Source organism: Anas acuta, chromosome 1, assembly GCF_963932015.1.
Source record: "Anas acuta chromosome 1, bAnaAcu1.1, whole genome shotgun sequence".
Taxonomy (NCBI): domain Eukaryota; kingdom Metazoa; phylum Chordata; class Aves; order Anseriformes; family Anatidae; genus Anas; species Anas acuta.
The window spans coordinates 133,850,637-133,868,291 of NC_088979.1; the positions used below are offsets into that span (position 1 = coordinate 133,850,637).

Consider the following 17,655-nt stretch of genomic DNA (forward strand, 5'->3'; position numbering starts at 1 on the left):
TAATATTGTTTGCAAATACAGTCACATCATACAGCAGCACTACCAGGGAGTGTTTATAGCTCATTACTTCCTCTTTCAGGTCTTTGTGACTGATACCTCTAAAACGGTGATATCTCTAGTGCGCTACTGGGGGCGTTCAATGCACTCAGGAATTGCCATTTTATGAACCTGAAGAAAGAGAAGCTGACTATGAGTAAAGGAGCAGGGAAATTTGGTGTTCTAACATTGTGCCTTCTGGTATTGCTTTTTCCTTTCTTAAAATGAATTTGATAATTTTATTGTACAGCACAGAATGTGTTTCATGGAAACTTTTCAGCACAGAATGTATGGTCCGTTGCAAAGGGTTTGGAGATGAAGAGTACTAGGGGTATAATTAGTCTAAATTAGCGCGGGTGGAGAAAGTCCAGGGTACTCAACTTCTGTAAAGAGACCTTCAACCAGAATAAAAGAATCTTGTTCAGAGGCTTATAGTAAGAATAAGAAGTATTATTAATGCTTAGGAGTGGTTCTGTTTGACTAAGAAAATGCCATTGGAACCAAGTATTTATGACTAAACACACTTGAATAGAAAACATGCAGAGAAAACTCTTGGTAGTTCATTTGTCAAAAGCTGGCTGAACTGTAGCCCTGCAGTAATTATGTACTGGATATCACGGGCAGAGAAGCTGCTGACCACAAGCTGACTTCCTCATTCTTTCTCCTTCCTTCAGGAGTGGTTTGCATTAGGTAGTCAGCTGAACCTTCCAAAGCACATATTTTCTTACCATGTTGCTGCGAGCCAACTCCAGGTATTTCTCATTTAGGTTTCTACTAATTCCCACCCACCCACCCCCTGCCCCATTATTTTCCTGTTTATGAAATGAAAAATGTATTAAGGCATTGATTTAAATGCTTCTTAAGTCCTCATGCATGCACATACACACCAACACAGAGAGGAAAGCAACCTATGCAGTGAAATTAAGACAACTGAACATAATCCAACAACGCTCCAGTTCCTTGTCCTGAACAACAGATCACCTAATATTAACAAACAAGAGATTTTTTCCCACACCATTATATATTTACTTTAGCCTACTGTTCAAGCTTTGCACATTGGCTTCCTAAGACTATTTGATCCCAGATGCAGCTCTGTGCCAGAGTTGCTGGAACAAAATGTGGTGGGTGGACAAACCTGTCCTGCTGCATTGCTTCCAACCTTTTAAAAAGAGAAAGCATTTGTCTGACTCATTACTGTAAATATACTAAAAGAGCGTACTGGTGATGATTTTATGACTGAAAGTGCCTGCATCTGCTCAAAAGGTTAACATGGGTACAAAGTGAGTGCAGATCATGACACATCTGCTGATAGCAGCCAGGGGCAAATACTAAGTAGCTTATCTTTTAAAGAGAGAGATAAGGAAGAAGAGTTGTGATGTACTTGCCAATAAAAATGTACATATATGTACATCACAGCCAATGATACATTACAGTAACCATGGCAAGTATGGCTGGCAGTTAGAGCTCCAGTCCAAAAACCAGGACATCTGAGTAGTAGTCCTAACTACAGATTTTTGCTGGAGCCTTTGGCAAATAGTTTAGAGCTAAATTATGTTGCATCCTCTTCCCGAATAGATGAAGGAAGGAGAGATTTCACACATCTGCACTTTCTCCAGCTGCGAAATGTTGGGTTTCTTTTTTGTTGTTTTTCTTTAAAAATAGAAATAAATAAAAAGACCTACAAATAAAAGAAGCATTATCAGGTGCTGATGATACAGCATATCTGCAAGGAAATGTGCAAAATCTGTAGCTCTGTAGTTCAGTGTGAGGGCACAGAATCTATTCCCCTTAGAAAGGGACAAAATTAGCAATGATCTTACATAAATTGCGCTGAATATCTTCTGTGTGTATTTTTCAAGCACACGCTCATATATTTATGTATTTTTATGTATTAACGTATGTTTGTATGTGTGTGTACAGAAATACATGCATGATGTGTGTGCATATTAGACTTTATATTTGGTGTACACACTGCATTTTGAGAAGTGCCTTTTTTCCTCTCTCTGGGCAGGAAAACCCTTTTTAAGTACTGCTACGTATATTTTTCTTTGTCTTAAAAATGTATAATACCTCAGAAAGGTGTTGAGATGAGAATGCCATGTGATGGCTAGCATTATTGAAAATACTTGACTATTAAATTTCACTGCCTTTTTAACAAACCAAAATGTAGGCTGAACTCAGCTTTAATGGCAAGGTGCAACTCATGCAAGTAATCAGGATGCAGCTGCTGTGAGAGCCTTTTGGCATAGCCTGATGAGCCCAGAAATAGAAGTGTAGATGTGATCTCATGGAATAACTAGGGGAGCATTGCAGTGCACACTTCTTGGGATCCTTCACAAGTATCAAAATGTTATTAAATGTTCATCCCTTGGATTAATTTCTCCACACAGCACAAATTTTAAGAGGAAGTCAAAACAATAAATAAAACATATTGCGAACAATTGTCTCATCAAATCATTGGATAATAGTCCAGCTTTTACAATTTTGTTTGAGACCATTTCTGTAAGGGCATAGCTCATGGGATTTTATTCCCACAGCACAATGTTTGGTGCTTTATTTGATTGGGTAAATCCCCCTGACACATCTCCTTGATTTTTTTCCAGCTGAGGAGGAGGAGAAGGTCAGAGACCATGGCTGAACCAAGACATCCCCTGACCATCCTGGAAGGAGCCCTGAAGGGCAGTGAGCCCTCTTAGCCAGCCTTTTAAGATGAGTGGTGTGAGTAGTCCTCAAAATGCTTTTAATTTTCTCTTTGCTCAGTGAAGTAGGGAATGTTCGTTTTCACCCTCAGTTAAAGGAATTAAACAATAAGATCAAAATATTGTAATCTCCTTGGGAATTCCTTTTAGCTGCATGGGTCTAAAATGCTGTTTTTCCCTAAATTGTGGGGCAAATAAAGATAGAGGCTAATCATACAGCTGGCTTTCAATACAAATATTTCCAGTGGCTAGTTCAGCGACATTTATTTGGAATCATCTACGAAACAAATATCTTAATACTTTTTAATACCTAGGCACAAATTTAAAAATCATAAATCTGGTTTCTTATTGATCTTGTCTGTTTGCTGTGAGGACCTGGAAGGAGGACTCAAAACCGAAGTAAACTTTATTATTCTCATTTTCCTGGCCTTCCATAGTACCAAATTATGAGAAGAACCATACTATAAAATAGAATTGCACTTGGGTCTCCAAACAGTTCATATTTAGTGTACTGTTATCCGTTAAAACAATACAAATAAATGTTTGAAATTTAAAGCAGTGTTATACCCTCTACCTTAGCGCTCTGTGGAACACATTATGACCAAAAAGCATATATTATGTAAAAACTGCCATCTTTATTCTCCACCAGGCAAATCTTTTGGCATACATATATCTGTACCAGAGGAATTGGTGGGGAAAGAAAAACAGATCTTAATTTAAAAAAAACTAGATACAAATTTTAAATTTACAATTGTATGTTCTTTGTCAGGTAATGATCCCCTACAATTTCCTGATAACAGCTAAAACATGAAAGGGAAATAATTGGCAATCTCTGCAAATGGTTTTTCTCCAACAAAATTTTCTGAATTTGCAGAGATGCAGACAGGGACTTTGGGTTTGAGGGGAAAAGTATTGCATGTGAACATTGCATGTTCAGCCTACAATGCAGTTTGTTTTCCATGCAAGAGGTTTCTTACAGTCTCAGTATCACAAACTGAAATTACTTGCAACCTTTTCTGCCTTTCCACTTCAACGTTTTCCCTTGGATGTAGAATTGTTTGTGTATATTTGTGTCTCACTGTGGCTGTCACTCTGGGAGAATAACACTTTACTGTACTATTTACTATACTGCCCTTGCTATGGGAGCTGTCACTGCAACAAAAGGTCCCAGCAATTGGAAAGGAAATGTGCAGTTGTTTCATCTAGTTATGACAATTTCTATGAATGCAAATTATCTCCAGCTTTATAGAAAGTATTTTCTGTTGAACGTTGAGAGTGACTTCAGTAGTGAAAGGCATAATTACATATCAAGTTATTCACATGGGAAGGTTGGTAAGAGGGAAGGTCTCAATTTGTTATGTTTAATATCACTTTTGATTTTAAATCTTAATCAAATAAATCCTTGGAAATAATTGCTGGAAACTTTAAGTGACCTATTCACATCATGCTTTAGATTTGTTAAAATATTTACAAACCTTTTGGTTAGCTTCTTTTACTTTTCAGATGTCATTGTTGAAATGAATGCAATATTACCATTTGCTATAAAAACTTCTTGCAGCTCTATTAACAAGTTTCTCATGATGTAATTCGAAAGAACGTGTAGTGTTTTCTTTGGAATCTGTGTGTAAATGCTGTGCATACTTATACTCCTGTCATTTAATGAAGTTACTTTCAACTTAGTTCATGTGGAATTTGGCTATACCCTTATCTATAGCTGGATATCTATCCTAACGGACAAATATAACAAATGTTGTGCATTTTCTTTAGATTTCTTATAGGAATACACTATTTCCATTAGCAAGGAGGTTGCTGCTATTCTGAGCAAAGTAAATGCTGTAAAATCTTTTAGGTCCTGATTTAGCTAGGTTTTCAGATGTGTCCATAACTTGCTTAAATAAGCTGGAGTGCATGCAAGTGCTGGCCTTCAGACCTCCTATATGCCTGTGTTTCCTTCTGTTCACTAATCAATAACATGGGGTTTGTGGAAGGGAAGCATTTTGGAGTCTGAAGACACATTTCTATCAGAAAACATTTATCTCTGTTTCATTTGAGCCAATGGACATCTCTGGTAATATCAAGGCTGGTGCTACTACAAAGTTCACTTTACCACTAAAGTAGATAGATGACTCTGGACTTCAATATCAAACACAGGACTGCTCATTACCATTTCTCACAAACATAAAACCTGCTTAGAACTTGGAATCTGCATGCCATTTCTCATCCAGAGGAGCCTTTGTCTTTTTTCTTTTTTTCTAAATAAATAATGAACAACAACAAAAAAAAGTGGGCTAGAAGGGGAAAAAAGTAAGTTTTAATGGAAACACTTCTCATCTTTTCTGCTTGCCATAAAACATTCACATAGTAAACAAATTGATCTTTGTTCTTATATTTTTTAATAACATACAGTATTTTGAATTTTGTCATGGCTAATGTACGCTTAAACCATGTTGTGATGCTTTTTGTGTTCAAACACCTATTGTCACAGTTCTTTAACATCAAACTACATTTTTTAAAAGAAAAGTTGTGTGTAACTTACTTCTGTTCATAAACACCTTTGTGAAAAGTTTTTTTTTTCTTTTTTCTTTTTTTTTTTTTTTCTGACATTTCAGTGTATTAGTGGTAATGGTGTTTTCTGACCAAAACCACTTTTTCTTGGTACATAGTTCAAAGTCCATGAACTTCTGTGGTCAGCCCCTGTTTTGTGCCATACACTACTTTTCTGAATGCTGCACCCCCACATGAGCAAGGCTTTATAGGATGTTCTGAAACACTATATTCTAGACAGCTAATCCAAACGTAAGACTGTTACAATTCTGAATAGCTGACAGAGCTATGAAATAGGGGTGTGTAAAAAAAAAGAAAGTGTCATTTTGGTCCACTTTTCAGAGTGGATGGTGTTATAATATATAACCTTTTTTCATTTCTTAATGCAGTGTAGTTCACAATAATTTAAAATACTCTATAGACATTTAAACGATATACAATAATATAACTTAATTGGATTCCTCAATTGTACTTAACAAATACTATCCTAATATATTTACAGTATCTAGTACCATAAGACTGTGCATTACTGTGCTTGGGAGCTTTATTTGCTTCCTGTCAAGAATGTAGTGAAAGTACAGTATACCACTATTGTTCAACAACAGTACCCATAAATCTAGGGAACTTTAAATTATATCAATTGACTCTAGCATTTTGGGGACCCCTGCTTACTTCTGTGGGGTTGCATTCATTTATGCCAAGGCTGAGTTTGAACCTCTAGTTGTCACTTAGAAACCAGTAGCAACAACAAAAAGGCATGAGTGATTTGAGTTTGGGTTGATCCTTGGAACACCCATCAAAAGGGTATGATTTTCAGAGTGTAAGAAAGGCTTGTGGTCAGAAAGGCAGGCCCTCATGAGCATTCAAACCAAGGTGCCCAAGTGGCTGGTTACCTTAGATAACACAGGACCACAAATTTGGGAGGTAATCCTGGATCATCTACATACTCAGCATGGGAGCTGGTGGCATGGCAGCTCCACCGGCCCCTTGCCCCAAGAGCACAATGTGGTGTAGCATGGGCTTCCGTGTTGGATGAGGAGGCCTCATGGCTGTGCAGCCCCTCACAAAAGGTAACAGGATGAAACAAAAGCTAGAAATGCAGATACACAGACATTAGGAAATTTTAAATCCAACTTTTCTGAAATTCAGCTAAGGATCCCTGATGCAAGCAAATTAATGTGATTAAATATGCTGTATTGTACCTGGAAGTATCTGGCACTTGGAGTTTAAACCACTATGTTCTACAGTAGTAAAATGTCTGAGGGTTTTTTAAAAAATCTCTCATAGGGAGAAGGTGTGTAAATTAGAATTGAATGGTGGTATTAAAAGTCCACTTCTTTCTTAACATTCATGCATTTACTGGGCCAACCTTAGAATAATGGTGACACAGACTAACCCAAATTTTGGCTTTCTTATGGTCATGAAGCCACGGCAGCTCACAGGTTGCAGCAGAGCATGACATTGTATCCTGAATCTCCCTACAAGGAGCTGAGGGTAGGTGATCCACACCTGAAGCCTGAATCTAGAAGAGTCATTCAGGAGGCAAGTGGGGAAAGTCTTCATCAAGCATTTGTAACCACAGCTTCACATGATCTTTTTGTTCAGTTCTGGTCATTGCTTAAGGCCTACAGTAATCAAACTCTCTATTAGTGGAGTGACAACAGATCAGTAGCATTGAAGAACTTAGGGAGAACCAAATACAAAAATCATAAAGTTAGAGTTCCAATCAGTTTACATTTAGTACAGAATTAAGACATAGCTACCCGTTAGTGCTTATAAATTTTGATACTATTAAAAACATAAATAATTATTTTAATGTTCATTCAAAGAGTTCCAGTGTCACTGGCAGCTGATGTAATTTTGTGAACTTTATTTTTTCAAGCTGTAATAGTGGAGTACTTCCGCCACAGATTTTGTCTCCCTACCAGCTGTAGTTTTCTCTCTACCTGCTTTCTTAGCAATTAATTTTTTTGCAGCAAGACTGCTTTGTTCTAGTCAGTGAAGATTTCATTTCCTAAAAAATGTCTTTATTTGCACAGGGCTTTGTGCTTTTGTTGTCGTAAAATATGAGAATGTGTCTTTTTCTTTAAAATTTCATGGGAGCTGTAATGCAATCAGCTTCTCTGATATGTATAACTTAAAACACTTACTAGGAGAACTCTACAACAGGTTGTAGGTTGTTTGTTTGTTTGTTTTTTTTAAAAAAAAAAAGAGAGAGAGAGAGAAAAGGTTGTCATGTAGTTGTCAACATCACCTTAATCCTGTTGCCCTTGTTTCCAAAGCAGTCACAACAGCCTGCCAGCCAAAATGCACCATCTGTGAGGTGTAAGTAGTGGGGAGAGATTGGTCGTTGTGTTGGTTTATTTTTTTCCCAAAGAACATTAGATGTGCAAAATGATGCTGTCATCATTCGTTGTACTCCACTATCTTCACTTGTGGTGATTTGCTCTGTTCATTTGCGCATTATGCCATTATTTGCAGGTGAACACCTCTGTCCGCTCGCTACATGTGTTGCACTTCACAAAGCAGCACCAGTGGAATTTGCAATTACACTGCCACACCTTGGTGTACTGGTGTGTGTTGTAACCTCTTCCACAGCACATCATGTCACACCCATCTGCATTGGGAGAGGTTCGGTTACAGAGTCGTCCCTGGGTACCAACGCTCCCCGTGGAAGCATCTTCCTCACAGTAGTTGGGTGACTTTTCGATATACACTAAATCTGTTTCCATTGGTTTCTGGTAACTCTTGATCTGCTTAATCTTCAGGAAAGTTGGCTGTCTTAGTCTACTGGCTCGTACCACCTCCACTTGCACTGCAGCATTGTATTTCTCTTTCAAAATATATCCTATCTCTCTGAATTTAGGAAGTGTGGTCCAGCAGGTCTTGGTTGTGCAGGAACCTGAAACTCCATGACACTTGCACTCCAATTTCATTCTCTCTTCAAGCACCTATGTGTATAGACATTTACATATTGTTACTGAGGAAAATGACATTGCAAGCTTACCTAAAACTGTCTGTCTAGTTTATATTAATATTCATTAATGCTGGCTGAAATTTTTTCAAATGCATGCCTATGAATCTTCTTGCCTCCCAGCAGAATGCTTGTAACACATTTTGTTTTACATGATGAGAAACACAGTGGTTTGTCATTTCATTAAAAAATATTTTCATTCTATTTCCAAATATTGGAAAATATTTAATGAAATTTCAGAAGATGCCTTTAGAGACAAAACAAGACTACAATGACTTAAAAAAAATAAAATCATATCATCTTCATTTTGAAAGCAGAAGAAAATAGAAAAGTTTTCAAACAGTGTTTTAAGATTCAGAGTATTTAATCTTAATTGCTTTAAGTAATATTTAAAAAATATTTTAAAATTTTGAACAGCTTTAAAATTCACGGAACTATACTTTTTGGGTGCATGTTCACTGCATAATCAAAATTTTGCCTACACTGGCAGTGGTAATAGCAGCATTCCTATTAACTATTTAACCCACAGAGCACATCATCACCCTTAAAAGCAGTACTTCTTGCACCTCGCCCCATATCATGCAAATACATAAGTATATTTTTCACCCTGGGGCAATCGTTGTGCAATATTAGAGAAAATAAAAACCACCAAAGGGCTCTGCTGAGCTGTGAGCTAAAGAGAAATGGGATTATTTATTATTGCTATGGCTGTGTAATACCTAAGTATGCCTCCCTCCCATCATGGATGTGCATTCAGGGATCAGTGATGGTCTTGCCACCAGCCTCTGGAAGAGGCTAACCCAGAATCAGGTGGACCCTAAGAAGAATTCCAACACTAGAGGACATTCATGCTCATGCTCCACTCCTCATCTTTAGCCTCATCTGTGGTTCAGCCACACCACAGCTGGCTCATCCCTCCTTCCCTGGGCACTGACACAGCCCTGGGCAAGGCAGGGAGATGCCCTCCTGCCTCTTGTATATGTGGGAAGAGGACACTGGCCTCAGGGAAGTGCCTCTCTGTTTTTCTGCCCTTGGGCTGCCACTTAAGCCTGGCCACAACTGCACCCACAGTCATCATTAGCTTATGAAAATCAAGGCCTAAGAACAAAGCAAACTGATCTTTCTCTTTCACGATGGGATGCTAACAAAGAAATATGAGCTACCAGGCTTGTCTTGAAGCATTACTGATGCTGCGGACCATCTCCAATAGTGGTTTCATTGCATATCCCAGAACATGACTGAAGTGGGCAAAGGATAAAAGGGACGAAATCTGAGTACAATGGCATAATGAAGCAGAAGGGAAGTAAAAAATGCTTACTGCTTAAGAAACTGGCCTTAAAATAAAAGCTGTACAGATCTGGTTGTCCCTGCAAATAGAGGGCACCCTCCTGAGTTGTTCAAGTTTCAGTTAAATTGTACGTTTTGTTTTTTTTTCCCAAATTTTTGGGGTTTCAATATTAAAGAGAATATTTGGTTTTTATTCGGACTTGCCAACATACAGTAGCAAGTACAAGACAGCTAAGCATCCAAGTCAAAAATACCTTAGACTTTCTGGAACCACAGGCTTTTCCAATGTCAGTGTCCAGTTTGCCTTTCAGTGCTCAGAGGAAGAAAAGGTGGCTTGCAGCAAGGGTTACTGGGTTAAGGAAGAAGCTCCTGCAGTTGCAATACTCTAAAAGTAAAATCAGCAAGGCTAGCATGAGCTGCTTTCTATGGACACTGGAACAGCCACTGCTCTCTAATGAACTGTATCACCCACCTGTCTTCTCCATAGTAAAAAATAAATAAATAAATAAATAAATAAAATAGTGCCACCTTCTGCAATGGCAGCAATGTTACAGTAGCTCAGTAGCTGCAAGTAGAGGGATGCCTTATGAAATACTCTAGAGTCTGTCAGGATTCCTCTGACTCTACTTTGTGAGTAGAGTACTCTTCTACTCATCTGTACAAGAATGTGATTTTTTTTCAAAGACCTTCCTTCCTCATCCCCCTAAAAAAAAATAATACAATCCTGTTCCACAAATTTCTGTTGAAATAATCTATTGGTATTTAGATGTGCATTATGTATATATATACTTCTTTTTTCTTTAATTGCTTGTTTCACTGACATTGCTGAAATACATTATTTTAAACCAAGCTGTTTCTACAGCTCTCTCTTTTGACTGGTGGTCACCATACAGTTGCAGACACAAGCACTGCAGCAAAATTCATAACAGAAGCTGAATGGAGGTACCCTTCTATACAGCAACTTCACCAAGCACTACAGGATGTAAGGACTTCAAGATGTAAGGAAAGCATTAGCAATGGGACTGATCCACCATGCCTGATTTGTGTTCCTCTTCTCCCTAAGTAACAGTCCTTGGTGAAGGGCAGAGGTTTGTGGTTTAGCATACGTTTTATCAGGTTCTGTGAGCGTGTGATGTCTGATTTTTAGTTTGGAAAGGCCAAATCAGTAACTGGCCCAGAGAGTGGGAGGAGGTGAAGCTTGTGAGGCTCCTGGTTATCTGTGGACTTAACACTCGGGACACTGTTTTGAGGAGCCTTGCTCTCTCTTGTTGAAATGCTTACCTCCTACAACAGAGAGTGTTGTTGTTCTTGCAAAACAAGATATTACCCACTCAGGTGCCATTGGTGATATCTTCATATATGTATATTTATATTTATATGTGCATGTGTATATATCTTTATCTCTGTGTATTTGGTTGAGACACTGTTTTTTATATACAGCACTGCCAGACACACTTTGTAGTACCATCTGCAGCAACTTTATCCTAACTTTTGCTTTGTTTTTTTCTTTTTTGTCTTTCTGAAGGTGCAGTTCCATGAGTCATTTTGGTGTACAGGAATCAGATTCCATCATTGTATTTTTTCAGATATTCCTGACATCTACAATTGTGAAAGAACTTGAATATGCAAGCCACAAGAAGAAAAAAAAAAGTTTCAAAATGTATTAATTCATGATCCTGAAGCCAATCTTGCAGGTTTTTTTTTTTTGTTTTGTTTTGTTTTGTTTTGTTTTGAGACTTCTCTCATGAATGTGGAATGCTTGGGGTTACAACACTGAGCACAGGCCCAATCATCAGGTAGTTAAATTCCTGAATGCTATAATTTGTGTGCCCACAGTCAGCTGTGGGTATAAAATTGTGCCCAAAAACTTGGAGGTCAGGGAATACAAGGCCCAAGCTAAGCAGATTCAAAGTAAGATTTTTTTATATTTTTTCCCTTTTCTACACAGATGCTGCTGAGCATTCCTCTTTGTTAGCAAGCCAGCACAGTCAGGCTTTTCCAGAGGTGTGGTTGTGAAGCCCCACAAGGCGCAGTGTGGAGATCCCGGAGCAGGCCCTGCTGCTTTGCAGCTTGCCATTTACATGGACAGCTGCACCTTTTCACTTGGTATCTCTAGGAGCTTCCCACTTGCAAGGTGCTACTGGGCCTGGCAAAAGTAGTAGTATTTGGCCCTCTCCACGCAGTACTGTGAACAAAGAATGACTAGCATTTTCTTCCCAAATGTCCCTCCAACTTATTTTTCCTCAGCAAAATTCCCATCAGAGCTTCGACCCTGAGCCTTAAAGGTACTTATTTACTCAAGTCTGATACATTATGCCAAGGTAGGTGCCTGATTAAAGACTGAAAATCATTAGCTTGTATGACCCAGTCATTCAGCAGTTTCATTTGTCATATGTCAGCACCTCGTATCTAATCTCAAATAGTTTACAGCAAGATCTACTTCCCAAAGCAAATTCCCATTGCTGGACCGTGCTGCCTCAGACTAATAGTAGGAACATTCTTTAGGTCCATTTTCCACATACAGGCCCACTCCCACCCCAGTAGGATCTTGCCAAGTAAAATTTTCTAACTGCTGCTACTTTGTTAAATGAATTGTGAAATATAACATTAAAGCTTTCTTATTCCACATATTTTTATACCTATATAAATCATATACTGAAAATACAATTTGAGGGTTTTGTGCTGCCAGTAAAGTAGAAAAACCTAGCAAAGACTGAAATAAAACAAAATGATATGCATGAAAAGAAACTCATTTTTTCAAGTTCCATATCTAGACCCAACTGCATATCAGATACAGTTTCTGTACATATTAAAAATCCTATCTGGATAAAATATGTAAAAACAATAGTAACATTTTGTGTGTGTTTGTTTTGGCTTGCCTTTTCTGGTTTGTGTTTTCCTTAGTGGAAATGCACATTTTTGGACCAGATGTTGAATGGAACAAAATCCATATTAGTTTTTGACTGCAGTATCAAAAAGAAATTGAAGACTTTAAAAGTTTTCCCCCATCAAATATGCAAGTGATCAGCTTTTGCCTTGGGTAATACCAGTACCCAAAGAGACATACTGTGGTCATGAGATGTCACCATCCCCTTGTATACTTGAGCGGCTGCAGCCATGAGAACTTATGTCTGGGTACCAGCAAATCTTAGTCCCAGTGCAATCTGGTGTCCAGCACTGCTGGCAAAATGTGACCTCATGGACCCATCTGGGAAACAAATTTGGGTTTGGGGTTGTTTCCTTTCCCTTTCCCTTTCCCTTTCCCTTTCCCTTTCCCTTTCCCTTTCCCTTTCCCTTTCCCTTTCCCTTTCCCTTTCCCTTTCCCTTTCCCTTTCCCTTTCCCTTTCCCTTTCCCTTTCCCTTTCCCTTTCCCTTTCCCTTTCCCTTTCCCTTTCCCTTTCCCTTCCCCACCCCCCTTTATTTAAAAAAAAAAAAAAAAAAGAAAAAAAAACCTCTGACAGACAGGGGTTCTAATATTACTAGAATGTAATACTACTCCTCTAATAAAAATATCCTCAAAATATTCTTCATTAACAGTAATTCAGAGAGCTAAAAATAGAGCAGTTTATGTCATATTGCATCAGATTGTGTCCAGCCCTGTGAAGAGAAGGTGTACTGGAGCCAGCAAGAAAGCAATACTGGTGATTCAGTTGCGTATTTTACCTTGTGTTCCTGCTTAAGGTTACTCCATCAAGCATCAAACCAGTATTTCTACTCTATGAGGGAAGGTGAGGAATTAACTTAACTGTTTACTCCCTCTTTTATTGCATCCCTATTTTTTTTTTTATTATTGTTTAGTTTGATGGGAGTAGGACCCTCTGTTTGGCAGTGGATCAGTGTCCAGCTGCAATGCAAGATGGCTTTTCCCTGGCACTGGCCACAGCTCAGCAGGACCAGGGACATTAATTCACTTCCGTCTGTCCTTCATCTGTCTCCAATCCCACTGAATGCATTAAAAAATGGAAGAAGGTTGTTGCTTTCTTTACCCATGTTCTCCTCCTGGCTAGCAGGAATACAAGCCTGGGAATTTTAGACCTCCTGCCGATCAGATGAAAGTCCCTACTGTTATAAGGACTACTGTTATAAGGGCTATAGAGACTTCTATAGATACTATTATGAGGATGTGTTATAGACACATCTGGGCCTCTTCCTGCCCTTCTAGAAGAATAGAAAATAGCTTCTAAGTCTGGGCAGCAAACTGCTGCAACCAGTTAAAATTTCTGAAATGTATTTTCACAGTGAAATGTTGAAAAAAGCAAAAATCTCCAGATGCATGCCTTAAAACATCCCCAAAACAAGTGCAAATGTGTTATTTCACTATTTTTTTCTAATGGAAATTGATGTGAAGCTTGCAGATAATTATTTAAATATCATCGTAAATAGATGAAAATACTTCATTGTCATTTTTACCATATCAGACAATAGAGATGTCAGGTTTAGGGGGTGTGAAGTAATATTTTACTAGATGAATGATATGTACATCTTATTTACACACAGGTTGCATTGGCAAGTCCATTTCTAAAATAAATGTCCATTTCTAAAATAAAACTGTTTAACAAGTTCTAAAATATTTGGCTATTTCCCCCCTCTAATTTTAAAGCAAAATGTTCAAAATGTAGGATAGTACCAGATGTAGCTTCTGGCAGTCAACATTAAGGGTGTGTTTCTGGAAGAAAAAAAATAGGCTAGTAAATCCAGCCCAACTGGAAGCGGGAGAACTATCCTCATGAGATTTTGAGCCAAAGCTTGCATACTCAGGACATATGGATAAGCATTAGTTATCCATATAACCCACCGAAGCTGTAACACCAAACTTTTTGAAGTTGGATTTATAACTGTCTGCAAATCAATTTAAGCGGGAAAGTGAAAAGTATGCCATCAAGCACAAATATCAAAAGCTTTTATTTCATGAATATTCTTACAATGGAATTGCAGTGAAATAGTGTGTCTTTTTTAGAGAAAAAAATATTCAGCAAATAATGGGCTCAGGGCTGTAAAACCTGGAAAGTCACGTTCTTTAAATCACTGAAATGACTTAGGAAACAGAGTCACATTTTGAAGAATATTTTAGGCTTATAGAAGAAGAAAATTCATTGGCTTTCAAATTTGAAACTGGGATTCAGGCTCTGTTGCAACTTCAGAGCATGTCATCCAGAATTTGAGGATTATTTCTAAACTTCATGTCCTGCTAGGTAACTGTGAAGGCAGTTTGCAATATATTAAGGCATATGGAGCATCTTGCAAAAATGAGCTTATTAATTTAAATATTTCAGGTGGGGTGAACTGAGCTAACACTTTCTTACATATTTTATGCACAAACAGCACATATAGATTTAAATATAAATATATACAATGACGTGCCTACACACACTCTCTACATATTTATATATGTGTATATATATATATGTATATACATAATGGTGACCAACAAATCACCTTATTTGCTGTTCTACTGCCAAAGCATGTCAGCAGAAAATCCTTCCCAGTACCACAGTTCTGTGGCACCAGGAACTGTGAGAACTAGTCATGGCTTAGATGGAAATATTGTCACATGTAAATGAATAATCTCTTTTAAAGAGGGTCTGATTATTTTTTTTTTTTTTTGTCCCCACTCTCTTCTTGTTTCAAATGTAAAATAAGACGTCATCTTCCAGGCATTCCAGAAAAACAACAGGCAAAACCCATTGACATTGCAAAGAAATAAATATTGGGATGGTACCAGTCTGAGTTTCTGGCAGTCAGTATTATGGGTGTGTCCATGGAAGGGAAAGAAATAGGCCAGATTTTTCTCCATGTAGCCACAGACATTGTCTGTTATAAGAGCTTAATTGATTCATAAACTGTTAGAAATATTTCTTGTCTTCTATTTGGTAAAAACTGTGATCTGCTACCAATTTGTCAGCTTGTTCTTTTAGTTCTCTCCTCCCCCTCCCCTTCCTTAAAAACAAACAAATAAACACATTTTTATCATTGATATTCACCATGAGTGCTAGTCATTGTTTTGAACCTTTCAACAAAACGTTAAGATTAATGGCATGTGTTCCCAGATGTTACTCTTTCTAAGTTCATTTATCTCAGAGTAAAGACACTTGTTTCTAAAAATACGTGGTAGAAAGCTGTCTCATAAAACAGCATCAAAGCTCACTTGGTTTTGTTGCTATTTAATTTTTCATTACTCTATCAAAGTTTTGCCCACAGATCTCTCTGTAATCATTCAGATTTACAACAAACCATTCTTTCCCCTTTTCACAGTAATGTTTGCATTAGGCTTATGCTAGGCTTCCTTTGGGGGATTGTTTTCATTTACCACACTTGTACTTTCCATTCTGAATCACAGCAGACCTTTAAATAATGATTGTGAAGTTAGCTGCTTTGTTCTTTTACACTGTGTGGCACTATTTTTCTGCAAAGCAAAAATCTTCCATCAGTAGCATCTCATGTCATCAGGAATCTCTAAGCATTTATTTCTTCCAAATGATGCCAATGGCAAGTTTATGATTTTGTCACTGGTGCTATTTATTGCAAACGTATTAGAAACTTCACAAGCTTGCCATTAGATGAAACAATTTTCAGAAATGCAATGCAGAGAAATCAGGAGATGCAATTAGTGGAGCAATTAGGAGATTCATTCTTTCCACAGTTATCAAAAATTCCCTGAAAAGCCTAAATATCTGCATTTTCAAGGCAGTACTGTTTCTGAGTGTTGTGCTGAGCATCTCAGCTGCAAAGTCACATTAATGAGTCCCCCAGAACTATTTTCCCCCTCATCTTCTTACAAAGTTCATGCAGTTATGCAACATGCTGTCTTTTCCTCAAAGAAAAATTCCTCGGTACTCTATTTTTAACAAGAGCAAAATGCCAGCAGGCCAGCTTTAGAGAACATCCCTATGAGAGCAAAACATTACTGTCACTGCTACAGCTACAAATGTCTCTGACCACCAGGCATGTCTGAGGGAAGATATGACAACTCTGGGACAAGTGCTGGGAAAGACTGGAAATAGGCAAAAATCCTGCCTCAGTGCATGAAAAATCCCATGCAGGCATATAAGGGGCATTCAGATAATTGCTCTGTGGGCAAAACTGCTGATTAGCATCGTGAATAATGCTTCTAGAAATGATTTTCTGGGCACTTAGTAGAGGTCTACTGAGGTCAAGGGCCTTCCACTGATTTTGGAGCAACCTAGGAATAACTGTAGGTGAGGTTGGGATCTCTGCAACATTTTTTTGCTGACTTTTCTGTATTGGGAGGCTCTGGAATTTAAAAACAATACTAAAATGAAGATAGCAAATTTATTGCCTAAATATTGTCAGTCTTATGCAACTCAAAAAGCCAATACAGTATGAACTGACTAAGAACTGTGAGGCTTAAGAGCCTTAATGTTAATGTTAACATGTTTTTTAACATGTTTTTTAAAATAATGAAAGTCCCACGAAATATAAAACTTCGGCAAATGGACTGATGTTCATATAAACAATATATTGTTTGTTTGTTTGTTTTTTCTTCTACCAGTTTTGATAAGATTGAATTGTAACTAAGAAATATTTCAATGGCTGATGGAATCTCTGTAGGAAGATACAAAAGCATACATTTCCTCTACTTTCTCAGCATTCCCACCCTGAACTTGAAAAGATTATTTGACAATGTCTGAAGCAACAAAGGAGTAACAAAACCTGAGTTTACTTTGGTCTCCTTCTTACCTTTCATTCGTATTCAGAACAAGGGAAAATATCCTTACTTTGATCCTTTAGTAATCTTGGACAGGAATACAAAGCTTGATTCCAGAATGTTTACAAATTCTAAGACAAGCTGCATTCAGATCAGCAGAATGGTACTGACAGAACAAGCAAAGAGGTATGAACTTTTCCCAGTCTTTGGAGGAGATTTTGGAAGGGGAAAGAAGAAAGATGGAGATCCAGTGTGGTACTTCAGCAAGTGTCCAGCCATAAATGCAATATTTCTGACTTGACTTTGAATAAGGAACACATGGAGCATGTCAGAATAACATCCACATGTAAACAAAATTTCCTGTTTTGGGATTTTGTTTCTGGCTCACAATCCAATCTAAGGTTACCCAGAATATCCAAAACTGCCACATTGCTAGGAAATGTAGCAAC

At 37.8% G+C, this 17,655-nt stretch overlaps 1 protein-coding gene across 2 annotated transcripts in view; it reads right to left on the reverse strand.

Annotated features, from left to right (window-relative positions):
- Positions 1-7,490: 7,490 nt before the first annotated feature.
- The window catches only part of WNT7B (Wnt family member 7B), a 95,565-nt gene continuing 85,400 nt past the window's right edge, over positions 7,491-17,655 (reverse strand). For both annotated transcript variants that reach the window (XM_068658090.1, XM_068658080.1), the window contains exon 4: positions 7,491-8,230. In XM_068658090.1, coding sequence (XP_068514191.1) covers positions 7,751-8,230 — 480 coding nt within the window. In that variant the 3' untranslated portion in view covers positions 7,491-7,750. The remainder of the gene's footprint in view (positions 8,231-17,655) is intronic.